This window comes from Salvelinus namaycush, chromosome 17, assembly GCF_016432855.1.
Source record: "Salvelinus namaycush isolate Seneca chromosome 17, SaNama_1.0, whole genome shotgun sequence".
NCBI classification, from domain to species: Eukaryota; Metazoa; Chordata; class Actinopteri; order Salmoniformes; family Salmonidae; genus Salvelinus; species Salvelinus namaycush.
Genome location: NC_052323.1, coordinates 36,094,237 through 36,121,819, shown reverse-complemented (window position 1 = coordinate 36,121,819; position 27,583 = coordinate 36,094,237). Strand labels below are relative to the sequence as shown.

Sequence of the window (27,583 nt, the reverse complement as noted above, 5' to 3'; positions counted from 1 at the left end):
GCCGTCCGCCAGACAGGAGCCGCTAGAGCCGTCCGCCAGACAGGAGCCGCTAGAGCCGTCCGCCAGACAGGAGCCGCTAGAGCCGTCCGCCAGACAGGAGCCGCTAGAGCCGTCCGCCAGACAGGAGCCGCTAGAGCCGTCCGCCAGACAGGATCAGCCAGAGCCTTCCGCCAGACAGGATCAGCCAGAGCCTTCCGCCAGACAGGATCAGCCAGAGCCTTCCGCCAGACAGGACCAGCCAGAGCCATCCAGCCAGGACCAGCCAGAGCCGTCCAGCCAGGATCCGCCAGAGCCGTCCAGCCAGGATCCGCCAGAGCCAGCCAGCCAGGATCCGCCAGAGCCAGCCAGCCAGGATCCGCCAGAGCCAGCCAGCCAGGATCCGCCCCTCAGTCCGGTCCTGCCCCTCAGTCCGGTGCTGCCCCTCAGTCCGGTGCTGCCCCTCAGTCCGGTGCTGCCCCTCAGTCCGGTGCTGCCCCTCAGTCCAGTGGGGTTAATTTGGAGGGTGGCCATTGGGAGGAGGCCAAGGAAGCGGGGTTTGACTATGGTGGGGTGGGGACCACGACCAGCGCCAGAGCCGCCACCGTGGACAGACGCCCACCCAGACCCTCCCCTAGACTTTACGCTGGTGCGCCCGGAGTTCGCACCTTAAGGGGGGGGTTATGTCACGTTCCTGACCTGTTTTTCCTTTTTCTTGTGTTTATTTAGTTGGTCAGGGCGTGAGTTGGGGTGGGTTGTCGATGTGTTATTTTCTATGTTGGGATGTTTGTGTTCGGCCGGGTATGATTCTCAATCAGAGACAGCTGTCAATCGTTGTCCCTGATTGAGAATCATACTTAGGCAGCCTGTGATTCACGTGTGTTTTGTGGGTGTTTGTATCTCGTGTCAGTGTTCGTACCACACGGGACTGTTTTCGGTTTTGGTCACGTTTGTTGTTTTTGTATGTATAAGTGTTCAGTTTATGTTCATTAAAATATGACCACTTTCCACTCTGCGTGTTGTCCGATCCATGCTCCTCCTCGTCTGAGGAGGAGAACGACTTCGACAGCCGTAACACTAGGGCTGTGTAGGGCCTGTTTACTCATCAATAGCTAGGGCCTGTTTTCTCATCAATAACTAGGGTACGGGTTGGGCCTGTTTTCTCATCAATAACTAGGGTACAGATAGGGCCTGTTTTCTCATCAATAGCTAGGGCCGTGTAGGGCCTGTTTTCTCATCAATAACTAGGGTACAGATAGGGCCTGTTTTCTCATCAATAGCTAGGGCTGTGTAGGGCCTGTTTTCTCATCAATAACTAGGGTATAGGTAGGGCCTGTTTTCTCATCAATAACTAGGGTACAGATAGGGCCTGTTTTCTCATCAATAGCTAGGGTATGGGTTGGGCCTGTTTTCTCATCAATAACTAGGGTACAGATAGGGCCTGTTTTCTCATCAATAGCTAGGGTACGGGTTGGGCCTGTTTTCTCATCAATAACTAGGGTACAGATAGGGCCTGTTTTCTCATCAATAGCTAGGGTACGGGTTGGGCCTGTTTTCTCATCAATAACTAGGGTACAGATAGGGCCTGTTTTCTCATCAATAACTAGGGTATGGGTAGGGCCTGTTTTCTCATCAATAACTAGGGTATGGGTAGGGCCTGTTTTCTCATCAATAACTAGGGTACGGGTTGGGCCTGTTTTCTCATCAATAACTAGGGTACAGATAGGGCCTGTTTTCTCATCAGTAACTAGGGTACGGGTTGGGCCTGTTTTCTCATCAATAACTAGGGTACAGATAGGGCCTGTTTTCTCATCAATAGCTAGGGTACGGGTTGGGCCTGTTTTCTCATCAATAACTAGGGCCGTGTAGGGCCTGTTTTCTCATCAGTAACTAGGGTACGGGTAGGGTTCGACTTTCACTAATTTGATCACTAACATTTTAAAGCTGAGTCATTTCCTCTGCTGTGCAGTACAGTCCTATCTGACTAAGATCATAACATGGTGTCAGAAGTCCTTCAATTTTAGTCAAAAATAAGGCAGGAGAGATTATTTCACAGAAAATAATGTTGCTTGAGTTTAGAGTGACGAAAAGTAGTTAACAGCTAAGCGCTCGCTTATGTCTCGTCATTGCTCCGCTTCGGCTGCTCTGCTCATAGGTAACCGGGCTTAAAATTCCCGCCAGTGCACAGCTCTAGTGTGTGTGTGTGTGTGTGTGTGTGTGTGTGTGTGTGTGTGTGTGTGTGTGTGTGTGTGTGTGTGTGTGTGTGTGTGTGTGTGTGTGTGTGTGTGTGTGTGTGTGTGTGTGTGTGTGTGTGTGTGTGTGTGTGTGTGTTACTCCTCTTACCTGCTGGTTCTCGTCATATGTCTCTCCATCCAGACGGTCTCTTTGTGTCTCTCCTTCCATGGCCTCCTGCCCATACTCCTCAGGCTGTGGACAAACACAACATTGTAAAACGAAACGAACAACACATCCTATTTCAACCACAACACTAATATTATAAAAATATATATAAAATAAAAAATCTATAAAATGTTTGTGAACCGTTAGGGAGAGATGCTAGACAGTCCAGAACAGTATGCCGGAAACACAGTGTAAGTACTGTACACTTGATGATAATGTGATAATGATGCACAGACCAGGGTTAAGGGTCAATTCCATTTCAATTCAGGAAATACACTGAAATTACATTTTCACTTGTCTTCCATGCTTTTCAATGAAGATCATTTGGAATTTGGTTAACTTTCTGAATTGACTGGAACTGAAATGGAATGGACCCCAACCCTGGCACAGATCTGGTGTAAATATGTATAGTAGCATAGGGGCTAACCCCCAGTATCCTACACTAACAGATGTACCCAGAGGACAGGTAACCCCCCAGTATCCTACACTAACAGATGTACCCAGAGGACAGGTAACCCCCAGTATCCTACACTAAGAGACGTATTCAGAGGACAGGTAACCCCCCAGTATCCTACACTAAGAGACGTATTCAGAGGACAGGTAACCCCCAACTATCCTACACTAAGAGACGTATTCAGAGGACAGGTAACCCCCAGTATCCTACACTAAGAGATGTATTCAGAGGACAGGTAACCCCCAGTATCCTACACTAAGAGACGTATTCAGAGGACAGGTAACCCCCAGTATCCTACACTAAGAGACGTATTCAGAGGACAGGTAACCCCCAGTATCCTACACTAAGAGATGTACCCAGAGGACAGGTAACCCCCCAGTATCCTACATGAAGAGATGTACCCAGAGGACAGGTAACCCCCAGTATCCTACACTAAGAGATGTACCCAGAGGACAGGTAACCCCCCAGTATCCTACATGAAGAGATGTACCCAGAGGACAGGTAACCCCCAGTATCCTACACGAAGAGATGTACCCAGAGGACAGGTAACCCCCAGTATCCTACACTAAGAGATGTACCCAGAGGACAGGTAACCCCCCAGTATCCTACATGAAGAGATGTACCCAGAGGACAGGTAACCCCCAGTATCCTACACGAAGAGATGTACCCAGAGGACAGGTAACCCCCAGTATCCTACACTAAGAGATGTACCCAGAGGACAGGTAACCCCCAGTATCCTACACGAAGAGATGTACCCAGAGGACAGGTAACCCCCAGTATCCTACACTAAGAGATGTACCCAGAGGACAGATAACCCCCAGTATCCTACACTAAGAGATGTACCCAGAGGACAGGTAACCCCCAGTATCCTACACTAAGAGATGTACCCAGAGGACAGATAACCCCCAGTATCCTACACTAAGAGACGTACCCAGAGGACAGATAACCCCCAGTATCCTACACTAAGAGACGTAACCAGAGAAAAGGGTTGGAAAAGCTATTGGTAGAGAACCAAAGTACATGGAAACTTCAGTCATTGTGTTAATTAACATAAAATCTATCATAACTTTGAATAACTTTTAAGAAATGTATTCATATATATATTATAATTTGTTTCATATCTGTGTCCATATTGTCGCCTGAGTTTCTAGTAGATAGTTTCAAGTTTTATGTTTTATGTTTTATTGTCAGGTGCACAAGTAGAGTGAAATGTCTTTCTTGCTTGCTCTCTTCCAACAATGCAGTCATCAATATCAGCAGTACTATACAACTAAAACACACCAGAAGAAAAACATGAGAAATAAGTAAGCTATATTCTTGGTCAGAACCAGGGTCAGAACCAGGGTCAGTAGATATATACAGGGTCAGTAGCTATATACAGGGGCAGTTCCAGGGTCAGTAGATATATACAGGGTCAGTTCCAGGGTCAGTAGCTATATACAGGGTCAGAACCAGGGTCAGTAGTTATATACAGGGTCAGAACCAGGGTCAGTAGCTATATACAGGGTCAGAACCAGGGTCAGTAGTTATATACAGGGTCAGAACCAGGGTCAGTAGTTATATACAGGGTCAGTAGCTATATACAGGGTCAGTAGATATACACAGGGTCAGAACCAGGGTCAGTAGTTATATACAGGGTCAGAACCAGGGTCAGTAGATATATACAGGGTCAGAACCAGGGTCAGTAGATATATACAGGGTCAGAACCAGGGTCAGTAGATATATACAGGGTCAGAACCAGGGTCAGTAGATATATACAGGGTCAGAACCAGGGTCAGTAGATATATACAGGGTCAGAACCAGGGTCAGTAGATATATACAGGGTCAGAACCAGGGTCAGTAGATATATACAGGCTCAGAACCAGGGTCAGTAGATATATACAGGGTCAGTAGCTATATACAGGGTCAGTAGTTATATACAGGGTCAGAACCAGGGTCAGTAGTTATATACAGGGTCAGTAGCTATATACAGGGTCAGTAGATATATACAGGGTCAGAACCAGGGTCAGTAGTTATATACAGGGTCAGAACCAGGGTCAGTAGATATATACAGGGTCAGAACCAGGGTCAGTAGATATATACAGGGTCAGAACCAGGGTTAGTAGATATATACAGGGTCAGAACCAGGGTCAGAACCAGGGTCAGTAGATATATACAGGGTCAGAACCAGGGTCAGTAGATATATACAGGGACAGAACCAGGGTCAGTAGATATATACAGGGTCAGTAGTTATATACAGGGTCAGAACCAGGGTCAGTAGATATATACAGGGTCAGAACCAGGGTCAGAACCAGGGTCAGAACCAGGGTCAGTAGATATATACAGGGTCAGTAGATATATACAGGGTCAGAACCAGGGACAGTAGCTATATACAGGGTCAGTAGTTATATACAGGGACAGTTCCAGGGTCAGAACCAGGGTCAGTAGATATATACAGGGTCAGTAGTTATATACAGGGACAGTTCCAGGGTCAGATCCAGGGTCAGTAGTTATATACAGGGTCAGAACCAGGGTCAGTAGATATATACAGGGTCAGAACCAGGGTCAGTAGTTATATACAGGGTCAGAACCAGGGTCAGTAGTTATATACAGGGTCAGAACCAGGGTCAGTAGATATATACAGGGTCAGTAGATATATACAGGGTCAGAACCAGGGACAGTAGATATATACAGGGTCAGTAAATATATACAGGGTCAGTAGATATATACAGGGTCAGAACCAGGGTCAGTAGATATATACAGGGTCAGAACCAGGGTCAGTAGATATATACAGGGTCAGTAGATATATACAGGGTCAGAACCAGGGTCAGTAGATATATACAGGGTCAGAACCAGGGTCAGTAGATATATACAGGGTCAGAACCAGGGTCAGTAGATATATACAGGGTCAGAACCAGGGTCAGTAGATATATACAGGGTCAGAACCAGGGTCAGTAGATATATACAGGGTCAGAACCAGGGTCAGTAGATATATACAGGGTCAGTAGATATATACAGGGTCAGTAGATATATACAGGGTCAGTAGATATATACAGGGTCAGTAGATATATACAGGGTCAGAACCAGGGTCAGTAGATATATACAGGGACAGTAGATATATACAGGGTCAGAACCAGGGTCAGAACCAGGGTCAGTAGATATATACAGGGTCAGAACCAGGGTCAGTAGATATATACAGGGTCAGAACCAGGGACAGTAGATATATACAGAGTCAGAACCAGGGTCAGTAGATATATACAGGGTCAGAACCAGGGTCAGTAGATATATACAGGGACAGTAGATATATACAGGGTCAGAACCAGGGTCAGAACCAGGGTCAGTAGATATATACAGGGTCAGAACCAGGGTCAGTAGATATATACAGGGTCAGAACCAGGGTCAGTGGATATATACAGAGTCAGAACCAGGGTCAGTAGATATATACAGGGTCAGAACCAGGGTCAGTAGATATATACAGGGTCAGTAGATATATACAGAGTCAGAACCAGGGTCAGTAGATATATACAGGGTCAGAACCAGGGTCAGTAGATATATACAGTGTCAGAACCAGGGTCAGTAGATATATACTGGGTCAGAACCAGGGTCAGTAGATATATACAGAGTCAGAACCAGGGTCAGTAGATATATACAGGGTCAGAACCAGGGTCAGTAGATATATACAGGGTCAGAACCAGGGTCAGTAGATATATACAGGGTCAGTAGATATATACAGGGTCAGAACCAGGGTCAGAACCAGGGTCAGTAGATATATACAGAGTCAGAACCAGGGTCAGTAGATATATACAGGGTCAGAACCAGGGTCAGTAGTTATATACAGGGTCAGAACCAGGGTCAGTAGATATATACAGGGTCAGTAGATATATACAGGGTCAGTAGATATATACAGGGTCAGAACCAGGGTCAGTAGATATATACAGGGTCAGAACCAGGGTCAGTAGATATATACAGGGTCAGAACCAGGGTCAGAAAATATATACAGGTTCAGAACCAGGGTCAGTAGATATATACAGGGTCAGTAGATATATACAGGGTCAGAACCAGGGTCAGAACCAGGGTCAGAAAATATATACAGGGTCAGAACCAGGGTCAGTAGATATATACAGGGTCAGAACCAGGGACAGTAGCTATATACAGGGTCAGTAGTTATATACAGGGACCGTTCCAGGGTTAGTAGATATATACAGGGACAGTAGATATATACAGGGTCAGTAGTTATATACAGGGACAGTTCCAGGGTCAGTAGATATATACAGGGTCAGTAGATATATACAGGGTCAGAACCAGGGTCAGTAGCTACACTATTGGTCAAAAGTTTGGACACACCTACTCATTCAAGGGTTTTTCTTTATATTTACTATTTTATACATTGTAGAATAATAGTGAAGACATCAAAACTATGAAATAACACATGTGGAACCATGTAGTAACCAAAAAAGTGTTAAACAACTGAAAATATATTTCATATTTGAGCTACTTCAAATAGCCACACTTTGCCTTGATGACAGCTTTGCACACTCTTGGCATTCTCTCAAACAGCTTCATGAGGTAGTCACCTGGAATGCATTTCAATTAACAGGTGTGGCTTCTTAAAAGTTCATTTGTGGAATTTGTTTCCTTCTTAATGCGTTTGAGCCAAACAGTTGTGTCGTGACAAGGTACAGAAGATAGCCCTAATTAGTAAAAGACCAAGTCCATATTATGGCAAGAACAGTTCAAATAAGCAAAGAGAAAAGACACTACATCATTACTGTAAGACATGAAGATCAGTCAATACAGAACAAGTGCAGTCGCAAAAACCATCAAGCGCCATGATGAAACTGGCTCTCATAAGGACAGCCACAGGAATGGAAGACCCAGAGTTACTTTTGCTGCAGAGGATGAGTTCATTAGAGTTACCTGTCTCAGAAATTGCAGCCCAAATATAAAATCTTCACAGAGTTCAAGTAACAGACACATCTCAACATCAACTGTTCAGAGGAGAGTGTGTGAATCAGGCCTTCATGGTCGAATTGCTGCAAAGAAACCACTACTAAAGGACACCAATAATAAGAAGAGACTTGCTTGGGCCAAGAAACATGAGAAATGGACATTAGACCGGTTAAAATGTATCCTTTGGTCTAGAGTCCAAATTGGATATTTTTGGTTCCAACCACTGCGTCTTCTTACTGACATTGTTGTCCTGGCACCACATTGCCAAGTCACTGACCTCCTCCCTGTAGGCTGTCTCATCGTCGCTGGGGATCAGGCCTTCCACCGTCGTGTCGTCAGCAAACTTGATGGTGTTGGAGTAGTGCATGATCACATAATCGTGGGTGAACAGGGAGTACAGGAAGAGCCTAAGCACGCATCCCTGAAGGGCCCCCGTGTTGAGGATCAGCGTGGCGGAGGTGATGTAGCCTACCCTCACCACCTGGGGCTGGTCCATCAGGAAGTCTAGGATCTAGCAGAGGGAAGTATTCAGTCCCAGGGTCCCAAGCTTGGTGACGAGCTTCAAAGTGACTATGGTGTTGAACGCTGTGCTGTAGTCAATGATCAGCATTCTCACATATATGTATTCCTCTTATCTAGGTGGATGAGGGCAGTGTGGAGTGCAATAGAGATTGCATCGTCTATGGATCTGTTGGGGCGGTATGCAAATTGGAGTGGGTGTCAAGGGTGTCTGGGATGGTGGAGATGACGTGTGCCATAACCAGCCTCTCAAAGCACTTCATGATTACAGATGTGAGTCCTACAGGGTGGTAGTCATTGTGGCATGAAGCCTTAGAGTTCTTATGAACAGGAATGATGGTGTTACCTTGAGACATGTGGGGATTACAGACTAGGACAAGGAGAGGTTGAACATTACAGACTGGGACAAGGAGAGGTTGAACATTACAGACTGGGACAAGGAGAGGTTGAACATTACAGACTGGGACAAGGAGAGGTTGAACATTACAGACTGGGACAAGGAGAGGTTGAACATTACAGACTGGGACAAGGAGAGGTTGAACATTACAGACTGGGACAAGGAGAGATTGAACATTACAGACTGGGACAAGGAGAGGTTGAACATTACAGACTGGGACAAGGAGAGGTTGAAAATTACCGTGAATATCTTCTGCTCATGCTCTGAGAGCGCGTCCTGGAATAGCGTCCGGCCCTGCGGCTTATGAGTGTTGACCTGATTAAAAACCTTACTCACGTCGGGCCTCGGGGACCCAGTCCCCTGGGTCAGCAAGGGGCCTCGTGCATGGCTTGTGTTGTTTTTGTCAAATTGTGCATAAAATGCATTGAGTTTGTCTGGTAGAGAGGCATCGTTGGGCAGATCACGGTTGTGTCTTTCTTTTGTAATCCGTAATGGACTGTAGCCTCATGTGTTGAGGGTCACAGCTTGTGCAATAGGATTCCATCTTTTTTCCTATGTTGTCCTTTTGCTTGTTTGACCTCTGCAGAGGTCATAGAGGGACTTCTTGTACATATTCGTGTCCTCAGACGTAGCCTTGTGATTGGTTGAGGTAACTCTGTATGTGGTAGCTCCGTCCTTTAGCTTCTTCAAAGTATTGACTTAGTGGTGTGAATATTATGTAAATTTGATATTTCTGTATTTCATTTTCAATAAATTTACTAAACTTTCTAAAAACATGTTTTCACTTTGTCATTATGGGGTATTGAGGATGAAAACATCTATTTTATCTATTTTGAATTCAGGCAACAACAACAATAACAACAAGGGGTATGAACGCTTTCGGAAGCATTCATGATAACAGATTAAAATTATCTCGGGAGGTAGAAGGGTCGGCATTTGACCATCAGGTATTCCAAGACGGGTGAACAATGGGTCTAGACTTCCACTGCGCTAGAGTCAGCATAACATTTTCTGTTGATGAAGAGGCAGACCCCTCCCCCTCTCAATTTCCTTGAATCTAATGTCCTGTCTGCTCGGTGAATGGAGAATCCATCGAGTTGGATAGCCATGGGGGTATCTTGTCCAAAAGCCATGTTTCAGAAAAGCATACAATATTGCAGTTACGAGAGCCCCGTTGACAACAAATCTGTGATCGTAGGTCATCCATCTTATTATTTAAGAGACTGCACATTGGCCAATAGAATGGAGGGGAAGTGGTGCCTCCCATCTCCTACCTCATTTTCAATGGCGTTTCCTCTTGGATAGCCCCAAAAAATTGGGTCGGAATTATACAAAGAGCCTAGGGCGGATGAGTCGAGTTGAATCCGGAATTGAGGTTAGTAACTGCTGATCTGATGTTCGAAAGTTCTTGTCGGTCATAAGAAATGACAGCGGATACATTTTGGTGCAAAAAAAACTAAGCTAAACGGCGAAAAAATTACATAATATCAAAGTTGGGTCGGCGCCAGCAAGACGGCAGCCAACAGTATGGCACCATTGCTAGTAGAGCATATGCTCAAGAGAAAAAACATCTGATCAACAATTACATTCTTTTCAATGAACTCTTCTAACTATTGACTTGTTTCACAACTGTCACCAGTTTGTCGCCAAGACATTTACAACAAGTAAATACTGAGATAAAAGTGTGTCAAAAAAATATCAAGGATATTTCATGCTGAAACCCTCATATCAAACACCAATGGTATTAATTTAGTATATGGATAATGTTTTATAGCTTTGTCATATTTAATTATCAAATTATTTGTCACATGCGCCGAATACAACAGGTGTAGACCTTACAGTGAAATGCTAACTTAGAAGCTCTTAACCAACAATGCAGTTTTAAGAAAAATAAGTGTTAAAACCTGTTTGGGATAGGGGGCAGTATTTTTACGTCCGGATGAAAAGTGTGCCCAAAGTAAACTGCCAGCTACTCAGGCCCAGAAGCTAGGATGTGCATATAATTGGTAGATTTGGATAGAAAACACTCTAACGTTTCTAAACCTGTTAAAATAATGTCTGTGAGTATAACAGAACTTATTTAGCAGGTGAAACCCGGAGGACAAACCATCCAGGATTTTTTTTTTCTATGGGAAACTAGATTAATGAGGCACCTGGTTGCAGTTCCTATGGCTTCCACTAGATGTCAACAGTCTTTAGAAATTGGTTGATGTTTTTCCTTTGAGAAATTAAGAAGTAGGGCTGTTCAGTCTGAGTGTCAAGCCATGTGGACTCTTTAGTTTGGTGCGCGCGACCTGGAACTCGCTCCACTTTGATTTGATCCGCTATTGAACACAGTATACTCCGTCTGAAATTTTATCGATTATTTACGTTTTAGGATACCTAAAGTTGGATTAGGAAAGTTGTTTGGACCAAGTTTACAGGTAACTTATTAGATAATTTGTAGTCATGTTGGGCGAGTTAGAACCGGTGTATTTCTGAATCAAACGCGCCAAATAAATGGACATTTTGGGGATATAAAGAAGGAGTTTATCGAACAAAAGGACCTTTTGTGATGTTTCTGGGACATATTGGAGTGCCAACAGAAGAAGATCTTCAAAGGTAAGGCATGAATTATATCATTATTTCTGACTTTCGTGGCGCACCTGGCTGGTTGAAATATGTTTCTCATGCTTTTGTATGCGGGGCGCTGTCCTCAGATAATCGCATGGTGTGCTTTCGCCGTAGAGCCTTTCGAAATCTGAGCGACACAGCGGCTGGGTTAATAAAAAGTTAAGCTTTATTTTGATGTATTACACTTGGGATTTTATGAAAGTGAAATATTTATAATTCTGTAGTTTGAATTTCGCGCTCTGCAATTGCACCGGATGTTGGCCAGGTGACCTGCCCATAAGAAGTTAAAGAGCAGCAGTAAAATAACAGTAGCGTGGCTATATACAGGAGGCCATGCAGTGATAGTCTATAGTGATATAGGGGCTGGTGATAGTTTGTATACTAGTGATATAGTGGCTGGTGATAGTCTATAGTGATATAGGGGCTGGTGATAGTCTATAGTGATATAGGGGCTGGTGATAGTCTATCGTGATATAGTGGCTGGTGATAGTCTATAGTGATATAGGGGCTGGTGATAGTCTATAGTGATATAGGGGCTGGTGATAGTCTATCGTGATATAGGGGCTGGTGATAGTCTATAGTGATATAGGGGCTGGTGATAGTCTATAGTGATATAGGGGCTGGTGATAGTCTGTATACTAGTGATATAGTGGCTGGTGATAGTCTATCGTGATATAGGGGCTGGTGATAGTCTATCGTGATATAGGGGCTGGTGATAGTCTATAGTGATATAGGGGCTGGTGATAGTCTATAGTGGTATAGGGGCTGGTGATAGTCTATAGTGATATAGGGGCTGGTGATAGTCTATAGTGATATAGGGGCTGGTGATAGTCTATAGTGATATAGGGGCTGGTGATAGTCTGTATACTAGTGATATAGTGGCTGGTGATAGTCTATCGTGATATAGGGGCTGGTGATAGTCTATCGTGATATAGGGGCTGGTGATAGTCTATAGTGGTATAGGGGCTGGTGATAGTCTATAGTGATATAGGGCTGGTGATAGTCTATAGTGATATAGGGCTGGTGATAGTCTATAGTTGTATAGGGCTGGTGATAGTCTATCGTGATATAGGGGCTGGTGATAGTCTATCGTGATATAGGGGCTGGTGATAGTCTGTATACTAGTGATATAGGGGCTGGTGATAGTCTATCGTGATATAGGGGCTGGTGATAGTCTATCGTGATATAGGGGCTGGTGATAGTCTGTATACTAGTGATATAGTGTCTGGTGATAGTCTATAGTGGTATAGGGGCTGGTGATAGTCTATCGTGATATAGCGGCTGGTGATAGTCTGTATACTAGTGATATAGTGTCTGGTGATAGTCTATAGTGATATAGGGGCTGGTGATAGTCTATAGTAATATAGGGGCTGGTGATAGTCTATAGTGATATAGTGGCTGGTGATGGTCTATAGTGATATAAGGGCTGGTGATAGTCTATAGTGATATAGGGGTTGGTGATAGTCTATAGTGATATAGGGGCTGGTGATATTCTATATACTAGTGATATAGGGGCTGGTGATAGTCTGTAGTGGTATAGGGGCTGGTGATAGTCTGTATATTAGTGTAATAGGGGCTGGTAATAGTTTATCATGATATAGGGGCTGGTGATAGTCTATCGCGATATAGGGGCTGGTGATAGTCTATATACTAGTGATATGGTGTCTGGTGATAGTCTGTAGTGATATAGGGGCTGGTGATAGTCTATAGTGATATAGGGGCTGGTGATAGTCTATAGTAATATAGGGGCTGGTGATAGTCTATAGGGGCTGGTGATAGTCTATAGTGATATAGGGGCTGGTTATAGTCTATAGTGATATAGGGGCTGGTAATAGTCTATAGTGATATAGGGCTGGTGATAGTCTATAGTGGTATAGGGGCTGGTGATAGTCTGTCGATATAGGGGCTGGTGATAGTCTGTATTGATATAGGGGCTGGTGATAGTCTATAGTGATATAGGGGCTGGTGATAGTCTATAGTGGTATAGGGGCTGGTGATAGTCTATAGTGATATAGGGGCTGGTGATAGTCTATAGTGATATAGGGGCTGGTGATAGTCTGTAGTGATATAGGGGCTGGTGATAGTCTGTAGTGATATAGGGGCTGGTGATAGTCTGTAGTGATATAGGGGCTGGTGATAGTCTGTATACTTGTGATATAGGGGCTGGTGATAGTCTATAGTGGTATAGGGGCTGGTGATAGTATATAGTGATATAGGGGCTGGTGATAGTCTATAGTGGTATAGGGGCTGGTGATAGTATATAGTGATATAGGGGCTGGTGATAGTCTATAGTGATATAGGGGCTGGTGATAGTCTATAGTGATATAGGGGCTGGTGATAGTATATAGTGATATAGGGGCTGGTGATAGTCTATAGTGATATAGGGGCTGGTGATAGTATATAGTGATATAGGGGCTGGTGATAGTCTATAGTGGTATAGGGGCTGGTGATAGTCTATAGTGATATAGGGGCTGGTGATAGTCTGAATACTAGTGATATAGGAGCTGGTGATAGTCTATAGTGATATAAGGGCTGGGGATAGTCTGAATACTAGTGATATAGGAGCGGGTTATAGTCTATAGTGATATAGGGGCTGGTGATAGTCTGTATACTAGTGATATAGGGGCTGGTGATAGTGTGAATACTAGTGGTATAGGAGCTGGTGATAGTCTGTATACTAGTGATATAGGGGCTGGTGATGGGCTATATACTACTGATGCAGGCGTTTTCAGATAACAGTATGACATAAATGAGGCTTGACTAGGCAGGTTGTCGTTGTTCACAACAGTGATATAGAGTATGATTGGTCAAGATGAAGCATCCTACGGAGAGAGATACAGTAGGTCAAATAAAGAGGATTCACCCTGGGGTTTAGTGGGACAGCTAGTCACAATGTCAAAGAAGAAAAGCAACCAACCCCCACCATCTCTTCCCCCCACACACCCCACTGCCACCTGTGTGTTTTAATTGAGAGTGCAGCCCATAGAGAGTAATGACATTGGGCAAGGTTGCCTGGGAGCAAAGCAGGAGTGGGGAGAGGAGAGGAGAGGAGAGGAGAGGAGAGGAGAGGAGAGGAGAGGAGAGGAGAGGAGAGGAGAGGAGAGGAGAGGAGAGGAGAGGAGAGGAGAGGAGAGGAGAGGTTGATAGACCTAGAGAAGGGGTTATTACACTTCACCTGTCCTGGATGACTGGCTGTAGCTGGCTGACTGGCTGGCTGTAGCTGGCTGACTGGCTGGCTGATATAGCGTGTGATTGACTAGGGAGAGATAATAACTAAAACGGACAAATACAATCAAAAACGTTTCCCCTGCAAGCAATGGACTCACGCCTCAGATGGAGGAGAGCAGAGGAGAGGAGAGGAGAGGAGAGGAGAGGAGAGGAGAGGAGAGGAGAGGAGAGGAGAGGAGAGGAGAGGAGAGGAGAGGAGAGGAGAGGAGAGGAGAGGAGAGGAGAGGAGGTTGACAGTCCTAGAGAAGGGGTTATTACACTTCACCTGTCCTGGTTGACTGGCTGTAGCTGGCTGACTGGCTGGCTGACTGCTAACTGACTGGCTGGCTGGCTAATTGACTGGCTGGCTGGCTGACTGGCTGGCTGACTGGCTAACTGACTGGCTGGCTAACTGAATGGCTAACTGACTGGCTGGCTACTGACTGGCTGGCTGGCTGACTGGCTAACTGACTGGCTGGCTGGCTGGCTGACTGACTGGCTGGCTGGCTGACTGGCTGGCTGACTGGCTGGCTAGCTGACTGGCTAACTGACTGGCTGGCTGACTGGCTACCTGACTGGCTGGTTAACTGGCTGGTTAACTGACTGGCTGGCTGGCTGGCTGGCTGACTGGCTGGTTGGCTGGCTAGCTGACTGGCTAACTGACTGGCTAACTGACTGGCTGACTGGCTGGCTGGCTAACTGACTGGCTGACTGGCTAACTGACTGGCTGACTGGCTAACTGAATGACTGGCTGACTGGCTGGCTAACTGGCTGGCTAACTGACTGGCTGACTGGCTGGCTAACTGACTGGCTGACTGGCTGGCTAACTGACTGGCTGACTGGCTGACGGGATAACTGACTGGCTGGCTGACTGCCTGACTGACTGACTGGCTGACAGGCTGGCTGGCTAACTGACTGGCTGGCTGACTAGCTGACTGCCTGACTGGCTGACAGGCTGGCTGGTGGACTGACTGGCTGGCTAACTGACTGGCTGGCTGGTTGACTGACTGACTGGCTGGCTAACTGGCTGACTGACTGACTAACTGACTGGCTGATTAGTTTACTGGCTAACTGACTGGCTGACTGGCTGACTGGCTAACTGACTGGCTGACTGGCTGACTGACTAACTGACTGGCTGACTAGTTTACTGGCTAACTGACTGGCTGACTGGCTGGCTGGCTGACTGACTAACTGACTGGCTGACTGACTGACTGACTGACTGGCTGACTGGCTGACTAACTGACTGGCTGACTGGCTGACTGACTGCACAGTCTCTATGGCATCTAAGTGCTTTTGTGTGCGTAGTGTTTGAGTGTCTGCTGAGAACTGCCTCTCTCTGCTGTAGTCTTACCCACTAAACCCAGGAGAATGTCTGTCACTGTTAGAATCCAGCAGGATTAGAAACTCTTTTCTCTATCCAGTTCCTTCAGTTGTATGTCTGTCACTGTTGAGCACATAATGAAATGTCTCTTTTCAGAAAAACCCGTACAAAAAAAAACAGCCCATGAATTCAAAAACAATATTATTATTATCAGTAGTTATCAGACATGTGAGACAGTTGTGCTTGTACATTTTTCATGTGCTTTTCCCTTCTGAAAAAAATAATCCCCACATGTTTTTTCTTGACGTTTATTTTACACCATTTCCGGCTACATCCAGTCCAGGGACCGACCAGGACCAACCCTGCTTCGACCAGGACCAACCCTGCTTCGACCAGGACCAACCCTGCTTTGACCAGGACCAACCCTGCTTTGACCAGGACCAACCCTGCTTCGACCAGGACCAACCCTGCTTCGACCAGGACCAACCCTGCTCAGACGCAAACCAGCAGTGGAATGCAGGGTGCTATGTTGCTGGAATGAATGTGTCAAAACTTGCAACTGGAGAAAAGGCAGCATAACCAAAGGCCAGGGTCACATGGCCAAAGACCAGGGTCACATAACCAAAGGCCAGGGTAACATAACCAAAGGCCAGGGTAACATAACCAAAGGCCAGGGTAACATAACCAAAGGACCAGGGTAACATAACCAAAGGCCAGGGTAACATCACCAAAGGCCAGGGTAACATAACCAAAGGCCAGGGTAACATAACCAAAGACCAGGGTAACATAACCAAAGGCCAGGGTAACATAACCAAAGGCCAGGGTAACATAATCAAAGGCCAGGGTAACGTAACCAAAGGCCAGGGTAACGTAACCAAAGGACCAGGGTCACATAACCAAAGGCCAGGGTAACATAACCAAAGGACCAGGGTCACATAACCAAAGACCAGGGTCACATAACCAAAGGCCAGTGTAACATAACCAAAGGCCAGTGTAACATAACCAAAGGCCAGGGTAACATAACCAAAGACCAGGGTAACATAACCAAAGGCAAGGGTAACATTACCAAAGGCCAGGGTCACATGACCAAAGGCCAGGGTAACATAACCAAAGGCCAGGGTAACATAACCAAAAGACCAGGGTAACATAACCAAAGACCAGGGTAACAGAACCAAAGGCCAGGGTAACGTGACCAAAGACCAGGGTCACATGACCAAAGACCAGGGTCACATAACCAAAGGCCAGGGTCACATAACCAAAGGCCAGGGTCACATAACCAAATGCTAGGGTCACATGACCAAAGGACCAGGGTAACATTACCAAAGGACCAGGGTAACATAAACAAAGGACCAGGGTAACATAAACAAAGGACCAGGGTAACATTACCAAAAGACCAGGGTAACATAACCAAAGACCAGGGTAACAGAACCAAAGGCCAGGGTCACATAACCAAAGACCAGGGTCACATGACCAAAGACCAGGGTCACATAACCAAAGGCCAGGGTAACATAACCAAAGGCCAGAGTAACATTACCAAAGGCCAGGGTCACATAACCAAAGACCAGGGTCACATGACCAAAGACCAGGGTCACATAACCAAAGGCCAGGGTCACATAACCAAATGCCAGGGTCACATGACCAAAGACCAGGGTCACATAACCAAATGCCAGGGTCACATAACCAAAGGCCAGGGTAACATAACCAAAGGCCAGAGTAACATTACCAAAGGCCAGGGTCACATGACCAAAGACCAGGGTCACATGACCAAAGACCAGGGTAACATAACCAAAGGACCAGGGTAACATAACCAAAGGCCAGGGTCACATAACCAAAGGCCAGGGTCACATGACCAAAGGACCAGGGTAACATAACCAAAGGACCAGGGTAACATAACCAAAGGCCAGGGTAACATCACCAAAGGCCAGGGTAACATAACCAAAGGCCAGGGTAACATAACCAAAGACCAGGGTAACATAACCAAAGGCCAGGGTAACATAACCAAAGGCCAGGGTAACATAATCAAAGGCCAGGGTAACGTAACCAAAGGCCAGGGTAACGTAACCAAAGGACCAGGGTCACATAACCAAAGGCCAGGGTAACATAACCAAAGGACCAGGGTCACATAACCAAAGACCAGGGTAACATAACCAAAGGCCAGGGTAACATAACCAAAGGCCAGTGTAACATAACCAAAGGCCAGGGTAACATAACCAAAGACCAGGGTAACATAACCAAAGGCCAGGGTAACATTACCAAAGGCCAGGGTCACATGACCAAAGGCCAGGGTAACATAACCAAAAGACCAGGGTAACATAACCAAAGACCAGGGTAACAGAACCAAAGGCCAGGGTAACGTGACCAAAGACCAGGGTCACATGACCAAAGACCAGGGTCACATAACCAAAGGCCAGGGTCACATAACCAAAGGCCAGGGTCACATAACCAAATGCTAGGGTCACATGACCAAAGGACCAGGGTAACATTACCAAAGGACCAGGGTAACATAAACAAAGGACCAGGGTAACATAAACAAAGGACCAGGGTAACATTACCAAAAGACCAGGGTAACATAACCAAAGACCAGGGTAACAGAACCAAAGGCCAGGGTCACATAACCAAAGACCAGGGTCACATGACCAAAGACCAGGGTCACATAACCAAAGGCCAGGGTAACATAACCAAAGGCCAGAGTAACATTACCAAAGGCCAGGGTCACATAACCAAAGACCAGGGTCACATGACCAAAGACCAGGGTCACATAACCAAAGGCCAGGGTCACATAACCAAATGCCAGGGTCACATGACCAAAGACCAGGGTCACATAACCAAATGCCAGGGTCACATAACCAAAGGCCAGGGTAACATAACCAAAGGCCAGAGTAACATTACCAAAGGCCAGGGTCACATGACCAAAGACCAGGGTCACATGACCAAAGACCAGGGTAACATAACCAAAGGACCAGGGTAACATAACCAAAGGCCAGGGTCACATAACCAAAGGCCAGGGTCACATGACCAAAGGCCAGGGTCACATGACCAAAGACCAGGGTCACATGACCAAAGACCAGGGTCACATAACCAAAGGCCAGGGTCACATAACCAAATGCCAGGGTCACATAACCAAAGGCCAGGGTCACATAACCAAATGCCAGGGTCACATAACCAAAGGCCAGGGTAACATAACCAAAGGCCAGAGTAACATTACCAAAGGCCAGGGTCACATAACCAAAGGCCAGGGTCACATGACCAAAGACCAGGGTCACATGACCAAAGGCCAGGGTCACATGACCAAAGGCCAGGGTCACATGACCAAAGACCAGGGTAACATAACCAAAGGCCAGGGTCACATAACCAAAGGCCAGGGTCACATAACCAAAGGCCAGGGTAACATAACCAAAGGCCAGGGTCACATGACCAAAGACCAGGGTCACATGACCAAAGAGAGGGAAAATTGCAGGAAAGTGGGAGGCTTTTTTTTGCCTCCATTTACAATTTATTTATTTTTTGAAATTATTTCCTTGCAATACTTTGTTTTCCTATCAATATTTTGGGTTCATGTTTTGCTTTCTTTTTGTTTGCAAAACTAATATTTTTGTTCTCGACTGCTTGATATTAAGGGTACTACAGTAACTCACTCACTAGAGGATTACACCACATAATAACACTATGACTCTATTACAGGGGTTTAAAGCAGCAATCCTTAAATGAAACATTAACAAAGTATTGTCCCCGCCACAGTTTTCTGGAAAAAGCTGATGGGGATGGAGCAATGCAACCACTCTCAAATTCATAGACTACGCTACGGATGCAAGGACTGACCATCCACGACATCTAAATGATACGTTTTTACCCAGGCGAGCAAAACAACTGACATGTACTTGTTGGTGAGAGTCTCATCTTTCCATCGAGGGGTCACAATAGTTTATAGGTCAAACCGTTCGGACGCTACAGCCGATTTTGTGAGAAGACCGATTTTGGGGATGTCTCATGGTCCTGGTAAACACCGCTCTAGCTCTGTCACCTTTCACCACAGATGTCTCATGGTCCTGGTAAACACCGCTCTAGCTCTGTCACCTTTCACCACAGATGTCTCATGGTCCTGGTAAACACCACTCTAGCTCTGTCACCTTACACTGCAGACACGGGAGTGGGACATGCAGTGGATTGAGACCCAGATATCTCTAGCTTCAACTGACCAATTTTGATGAGGACTTTTTAAATTATGCTAATTAGATTTGCGCGGGGGGCGCATCAACTCGAGTGGGTTAACCATGTTTTGAGGCTATACAGTATTTGTTTACATTTACAAACATTGGAGTAAAACAAACTTATATTCTGGTTTCTGATGAGGTATGAGAGTTTAATTAAGCTCATGAGGTATTACATTCTTCGAGAATCAATTGGTACATATTGGTACGTGCTGCTAGGCGACCTAAATTTGAACATGCTCAACACCCCAGCCACCCTACAATCTAAGCTTGATGCCCTCAATCTCACACAAATTATCAATGAACCTACCAGGTACCACCCCAATTCCGTAAACACGGGTACCCTCATAGATATCATCCTAACAAACTTGCCCTCCAAATACACCTCTGCTGTTTTCAACCAAGATCTCAGCGATCACTGCCTCATTGCCTGCATCCGTAATGGGTCAGCGGTCAAACGACCTCCACTCATCACTGTCAAACGCTCCCTGAAACACTTCAGCGAGCAGGCCTTTCTAATCGACCTGGCCGGGGTATCCTGGAAGGATATTGATCTCATCCCGTCAGTAGAGGATGCCTGGTCATTTTTTAAAAATGCCTTCCTCACCATCTTGAATAAGCATGCCCCATTCAAGAAATTTAGAACCAGGAACAGATATAGCCCTTGGTTCTCTCCTGACCTGACTGCCCTTAACCAACAGAAAAACATCCTATGGCGTTCTGCATTAGCATCGAACAGCCCCCGTGATATGCAACTTTTCAGGGAAGCCAGAAACCAATATACACAGGCAGTTAGAACAGCCAAGGCTAGCTTTTTCAAGCAGAAATTTGCTTCCTGCAACACAAATTCAAAAAAGTTCTGGGACACCGTAAAGTCCATGGAGAATAAGAACACCTCCTCCCAGTTTCCAACCGCTCTGAAGATAGGAAACACTGTCACCACCGACAAATCCACTATAATTGAGAATTTCAATAAGCATTTTTCTACGGCTGGCCATGCTTTCCACCTGGCTACCCCTACCCCGGACAACAGCACTGCCCTCCCCTCTGCTACTCGCCCAAGCCTTCCCCATTTCTCTTTCTCCCAAATACAGTCAGCTGATGTTCTTAATGAGCTGCAAAATCTGGACCCTTACAAATCAGCCGGGCTAGATAATCTGGACCCTTTCTTTCTAAAACTATCTGCTGAAATTGTTGCCACCCCTATTACTAGCCTCTTCAACCTCTCTTTCGTGTCGTCTGAGATCCCCAAAGATTGGAAAGCAGCTGCGGTTATCCCCCTCTTCAAAGGGGGGGACACCCTTGACCCTAACTGCTACAGACCTATATCTATCCTACCCTGCCTTTCTAAGGTCTTCGAAAGCCAAGTCAACAAACAGATTACCGACCATTTCGAATCACACCACACCTTCTCCGCTATGCAATCTGGTTTCAGAGCTGGTCATGGGTGCACCTCAGCCACGCTCAAGGTCATAAACGATATCGTAACCGCCATCGATAGGAAACAATACTGTGCAGCCGTATTCATTGACCTGGCCAAGGCTTTTGACTCTGTCAATCACCACATCCTCATTGGCAGACTCGACAGCCTTGGTTTCTCTAATGATTGCCTCGCCTGGTTCACCAACTACTTCTCTGATCGAGTTCAGTGTGTCAAATCGGAGGGTCTGTTGTCCGGGCCTCTGGCAGTCTCTATGGGGGTGCCACAGGGTTCAATTCTTGGACCGACTCTCTTCTCTGTTTACATCAATGATGTCGCTCTTGCTGCTGGTGATTCTCTGATCCACCTCTACGCAGACGACACTATTCTGTATACTTCTGGCCCTTCTTTTGACACTGTGTTAACAACCCTCCAGGCGAGCTTCAATGCCATACAACTCTCCTTCCGTGGCCTCCAACTGCTCTTAAATACAAGTAAAACCAAATGCATGCTCTTCAACCGATCGCTGCCTGCTCCTGCCCGCCTGTCCAACATCACTACTTTGGACGGCTCTGACTTAGAATATGTGGACAACTACAAATACCTAGGTGTCTGGTTAGACTGTAAACTCTCCTTCCAGACCCACATCAAACATCTCCAATCCAAAGTCAAATCTAGAATTGGCTTCCTATTCCGCAACAAAGCATCCTTTACTCATGCTGCCAAACATACCCTTGTAAAACTGACCATCCTACCAATCCTCGACTTCGGTGATGTCATTTACAAAATAGCCTCCAAAACCCTACTCAATAAATTGGATGCAGTCTATCACAGTGCCATCCGTTTTGTCACCAAAGCCCCATATACTACCCACCACTGCGACCTGTACACTCTCGTTGGCTGGCCCTCGCTTCATACTCGTCGCCAAACCCACTGGTTCCAGGTCATCTACAAGACCCTGCTAGGTAAAGTCCCCCCTTATCTCAGCTCGCTGGTCACCATAGCAGCACCTACCTGTAGCACGCGCTCCAGCAGGTATATCTCTCTAGTCACCCCCAAAACCAATTCTTCCTTTGGACGCCTCTCCTTCCAGTTCTCTGCTGCCAATGACTGGAACGAACTACAAAAATCTCTGAAACTGGAAACACCTATCTCCCTCACTAGCTTTAAGCACCAGCTGTCAGAGCAGCTCATAGATTACTGCACCTGTACATAACCCATCTACAATTTAGCCCAAACAACTACCTCTTTACCTACTGTATTTATTTATTAATTTATTTTGCTCCTTTGCACCCCATTATTTCTGTCTCTACTTTGCACTTTCTTCCACTGCAAACCAACCATTCCAGTGTTTTTTTTTAGTTTTTATTTTACTTGCTGTGTTGTACTCACTTCGCCTCCATGGCCTTTTATATTTTTATTTATTTATACATATATTTGTTTGCCTTCACCTCCCTTATCTCACCTCACTTGCTCACATTGTATATAGACTTATTTTTTTTCACTGTATTATTGACTATATGTTTGTTTTACTCCATGTGTAACTATGTGTTGTTGTATGTGTCGAACTGCTTTGCTTTATCTTGGCCAGGTCGCAATTGTAAATGAGAACGTGTTCTCAATTTGCCTACCTGGTTAAATAAAGGTTAAATAAATAAAATAAATAAAAAAAACATATAATGCATTTCTAAATGGATGTGGCAACTACGGATTGCCCCTTTAACAGGCAGTGACCTTCACACAGCAGAACTACACAGAACTACAACAGCCAGATTATTAGGTACACCCATCTAGTACCGAGTTGGACCCCCCTTTGCCTCCAGAACAGCCTGAATTCTTCGTTGCATGGAAACATTGCTCAGTTTTGGTATCAAGGGACTTAACGTGTGCCAGGAAAACATTCCCCCACACCTTTACACCCCCTCCACCAGCCTGTTCCGTTGACACCAGGCAGGATGGGGCCATGGACTCATGGCGCCTACGCCAAATCCTGACTCTGCCATCAGCATGACGTAACAGGAACCGGGATTCATCGGACCAGGCGATGTTCTTAGCTGATAGGAGTGGAACTCGGTGTGGTCGTCTGCTGCAACAGCCCATCCGTGACAAGGATTGACTAGTTGTGCGTTCCTTGTTGCCGTTCTGCACACCACTGTTACCCTGCACCGTTGTTGGCCTGTTTGTGGCCTGCCTGTTACCCTGCACCGTTGTTGGCCTGTTTGTGGCCTGCCTGTTACCCTGCACCGTTGTTGGCCTGTTTGTGGCCTGCCTGTTACCCTGCACCGTTGTTGGCCTGTTTGTGGCCTGCCTGTTACCCTGCACCGTTGTTGGCCTGTTTGTATCCTGCCTGTTACCCTGCACCGTTGTTGGCCTGTTTGTGGCCTGCCTGTTACCCTGCACCGTTGTTGGCCTGTTTGTATCCTGCCTGTTACCCTGCACCGTTGTTGGCCTGTTTGTATCCTGCCTGTTACCCTGCATCGTTGTTGGCCTGTTTGTGGCCTGCCTGTTACCCTGCACCGTTGTTGGCCTGCCTGTTACCCTGCACCGTTGTTGGCCTGTTGTTGGCCTGTTTGTATCCTGCCTGTTACCCTGCACCGTTGTTGGCCTGTTTGTATCCTGCCTGTTACCCTGCACCGTTGTTGGCCTGTTTGTGGCCTGCCTGTTACCCTGCACCGTTGTTGGCCTGTTTGTATCCTGCCTGTTACCCTGCACCGTTGTTGGCCTGTTTGTATCCTGCCTGTTACCCTGCACCGTTGTTGGCCTGTTTGTATCCTGCCTGTTACCCTGCACCGTTGTTGGCCTGTTTGTATCCTGCCTGTTACCCTGCACCGTTGTTGGCCTGTTGTTGGCCTGCCTGTTACCCTGCACCGTTGTTGGCCTGTTGTTGGCCTGTTTGTATCCTGCCTGTTACCCTGCACCGTTGTTGGCCTGTTTGTGGCCTGCCTGTTACCCTGCACCGTTGTTGGCCTGTTTGTGGCCTGCCTGTTACCCTGCACCGTTGTTGGCCTGTTTGTGGCCTGCCTGTTACCCTGCACCGTTGTTGGCCTGTTTGTATCCTGCCTGTTACCCTGCACCGTTGTTGGCCTGTTTGTGGCCTGCCTGTTACCCTGCACCGTTGTTGGCCTGTTTGTATCCTGCCTGTTACCCTGCACCGTTGTTGGCCTGCCTGTTACCCTGCACCGTTGTTGGTCTGTTTGTGGCCTGCCTGTTACCCTGCACCGTTGTTGGCCTGTTGTTGGCCTGCCTGTTACCCTGCACCGTTGTTGGCCTGTTTGTATCCTGCCTGTTACCCTGCACCGTTGTTGGCCTGTTGTTGGCCTGTTTGTGGCCTGCCTGTTACCCTGCACCGTTGTTGGCCTGCCTGTTACCCTGCACCGTTGTTGGCCTGTTTGTGGCCTGCCTGTTACCCTGCACCGTTGTTGGCCTGTTGTTGGCCTGTTTGTGGCCTGCCTGTTACCCTGCACCGTTGTTGGCCTGTTGTTGGCCTGTTTGTATCCTGCCTGTTACCCTGCACCGTTGTTGGCCTGTTTGTATCCTGCCTGTTACCCTGCACCGTTGTTGGCCTGTTTGTGGCCTGCCTGTTACCCTGCACCGTTGTTGGCCTGTTGTTGGCCTGTTTGTGGCCTGCCTGTTACCCTGCACCGTTGTTGGCCTGTTTGTATCCTGCCTGTTACCCTGCACCGTTGTTGGCCTGTTTGTGGCCTGCCTGTTACCCTGCACCGTTGTTGGCCTGTTGTTGGCCTGTTTGTGGCCTGCCTGTTACCCTGCACCGTTGTTGGCCTGTTTGTATCCTGCCTGTTACCCTGCACCGTTGTTGGCCTGTTTGTGGCCTGCCTGTTACCCTGCACCGTTGTTGGCCTGTTGTTGGCCTGTTTGTGGCCTGCCTGTTACCCTGCACCGTTGTTGGCCTGTTTGTATCCTGCCTGTTACCCTGCACCGTTGTTGGCCTGTTTGTATCCTGCCTGTTACCCTGCACCGTTGTTGGCCTGTTGTTGGCCTGCCTGTTACCCTGCACCGTTGTTGGCCTGCCTGTTACCCTGCACCGTTGTTGGCCTGTTTGTGGCCTGCCTGTTACCCTGCACCGTTGTTGGCCTGCCTGTTACCCTGCACCGTTGTTGGCCTGTTGTTGGCCTGCCTGTTACCCTGCACCGTTGTTGGCCTGTTTGTGGCCTGCCTGTTACCCTGCACCGTTGTTGGCCTGTTTGTATCCTGCCTGTTACCCTGCACCGTTGTTGGCCTGCCTGTTACCCTGCACCGTTGTTGGCCTGTTGTTGGCCTGCCTGTTACCCTGCACCGTTGTTGGCCTGTTTGTATCCTGCCTGTTACCCTGCACCGTTGTTGGCCTGTTTGTATCCTGCCTGTTACCCTGCACCGTTGTTGGCCTGTTTGTGGCCTGCCTGTTACCCTGCACCGTTGTTGGCCTGTTGTTGGCCTGCCTGTTACACTGCACCAGTCTCCTTCGAACTCTCACCAATGACTTGTTTTCGTCCACTGGCCTGCCGCTGACTGGATGTTGTTTTGTTTGTCGCCACCGTTCTCGATAAACCATTGACACTGTCGTGCGTGAAAAGCCCAGGACGCCGGACGTTTCCCGAGATACCGAAACCGGCGCAACCTGGCACCGACGATCGTACCACGCTCAAAGTGGCTTAAGTCGTTTTTCCCCGTTCTAACGTTCGATCGAACAGTACCTGAATGTCTCGATGCCTGTCTGGCCTGCTTTATAGAGCAAGCCACGGCCACCTGAATCACAGTCTTTAGGAACGAACCATTTTCGTGAACAGGGTGATGTTCCTAATTAACTGGCCACTGAGTTTATGTTACCATTTCAATGTGATCCATCCCCCCCACAATGTTTTTATTTATTATGTCCACTGTTCTGTGAATGTCCTACAAAATGTCCCTTGTCCCACATTGGTGCTTTCTAGATGTAGTCCCCCTAATTCCACCAGTGGAAACATTGCTACTCCAACATGTTAACACCATCTTTTCACACGTGATGAAAAACATCATTTCAACCTCGAAGTTTTCGTACATGTGAAAATGCTTATTTGATCTTCACTTTAAAAAAATATGACATGTTTTTTTCTAAGGACACAAGGATGATAGGACTGTGTGTGTGTGGTGTGTGTGCGTGCGTGTGCGTGCGTGTGTGCGTGCGTGTGTGCGTGCGTGTTAGTCGTACGTTCATGTCAGATGGGAACTCGTCCTTCTTCCCCAGGCCGGTGGCAGCAGCGATATTCCCCATGGCTCCACCAGCAAGGTCCTTCGCTGCATCATCACACACACACACACACATTAACACACACAAAGCACATCCCCTGAAGTCCTAGTTTGTCTCTAAGGCCTTATATATCTTTACCAGTCTAATTCTGTCTAATCCTGTTTGGTTCGATGTCCTAGTTTGTCTCTAAGGCCTTATATATCTTTACCAGTCTAATCCTGTTTGGTTCGATGTCCTAGTTTGTCTCTAAGGCATTATATATCTTTACCAGTCTAATACTGTTTGGTTCGATGTCCTAGTTTGTCTCTAAGGCATTATATATCTTTACCAGTCTAATCCTGTTTGGTTCGATATCCTAGATTGTCTCTAAGGCATTATGTATCTTTACCAGTCTAATCCTGTTTGGTTCGATATCCTAGATTGTCTCTAAGGCATTATGTATCTTTACCTGTCTAATCCTGTCTAATCCTGTTAGGTTCGATGTCCTAGTTTGTCTCTAAGGCCTTATATATCTTTACCAGTCTAATACTGTTTGGTTCGATGTCCTAGTTTGTCTCTAAGGCATTATATATCTTTACCAGTCTAATCCTGTTTGGTTCGATATCCTAGTTTGTCTCTAAGGCATTATATATCTTTACCTGTCTAATCCTGTCTAATCCTGTTAGGTTCGATATCCTAGATTGTCTCTAAGGCATTATGTATCTTTACCAGTCTCATCCTGTTTAATCCTGCTTGGTTTGTGCACCACACTCTTATTATCTGATCCAGGCTAACCTGATTGTGACTTGGAAGAGTCTAAGTATCTTACTGTTGTGATACTGTAGCGCTGATGTCAACATCTGAACTAAAGCCTGAACAGTAAACAGTAAACGTACCTGAACCAACACCATCTTTGGCCTTGGTGCCTGAAAAGGG

The 27,583-nt window shown here is 46.5% G+C and overlaps 1 protein-coding gene across 1 annotated transcript in view; it reads right to left on the bottom strand.

The window, feature by feature from the left end:
- Nucleotides 1-27,583, bottom strand: part of LOC120062202 (beta-synuclein-like) — a 61,093-nt gene that overhangs the window by 21,192 nt on the left and 12,318 nt on the right. The window contains exons 2-4 of the mRNA XM_039012003.1: nt 27,544-27,573; nt 26,630-26,715; nt 2,320-2,403 (exon numbers count right to left, since the gene is read on the bottom strand). Of these exons, the coding sequence (XP_038867931.1) occupies nt 2,320-2,403; nt 26,630-26,715; nt 27,544-27,573 (200 nt within the window). The remainder of the gene's footprint in view (nt 1-2,319; nt 2,404-26,629; nt 26,716-27,543; nt 27,574-27,583) is intronic.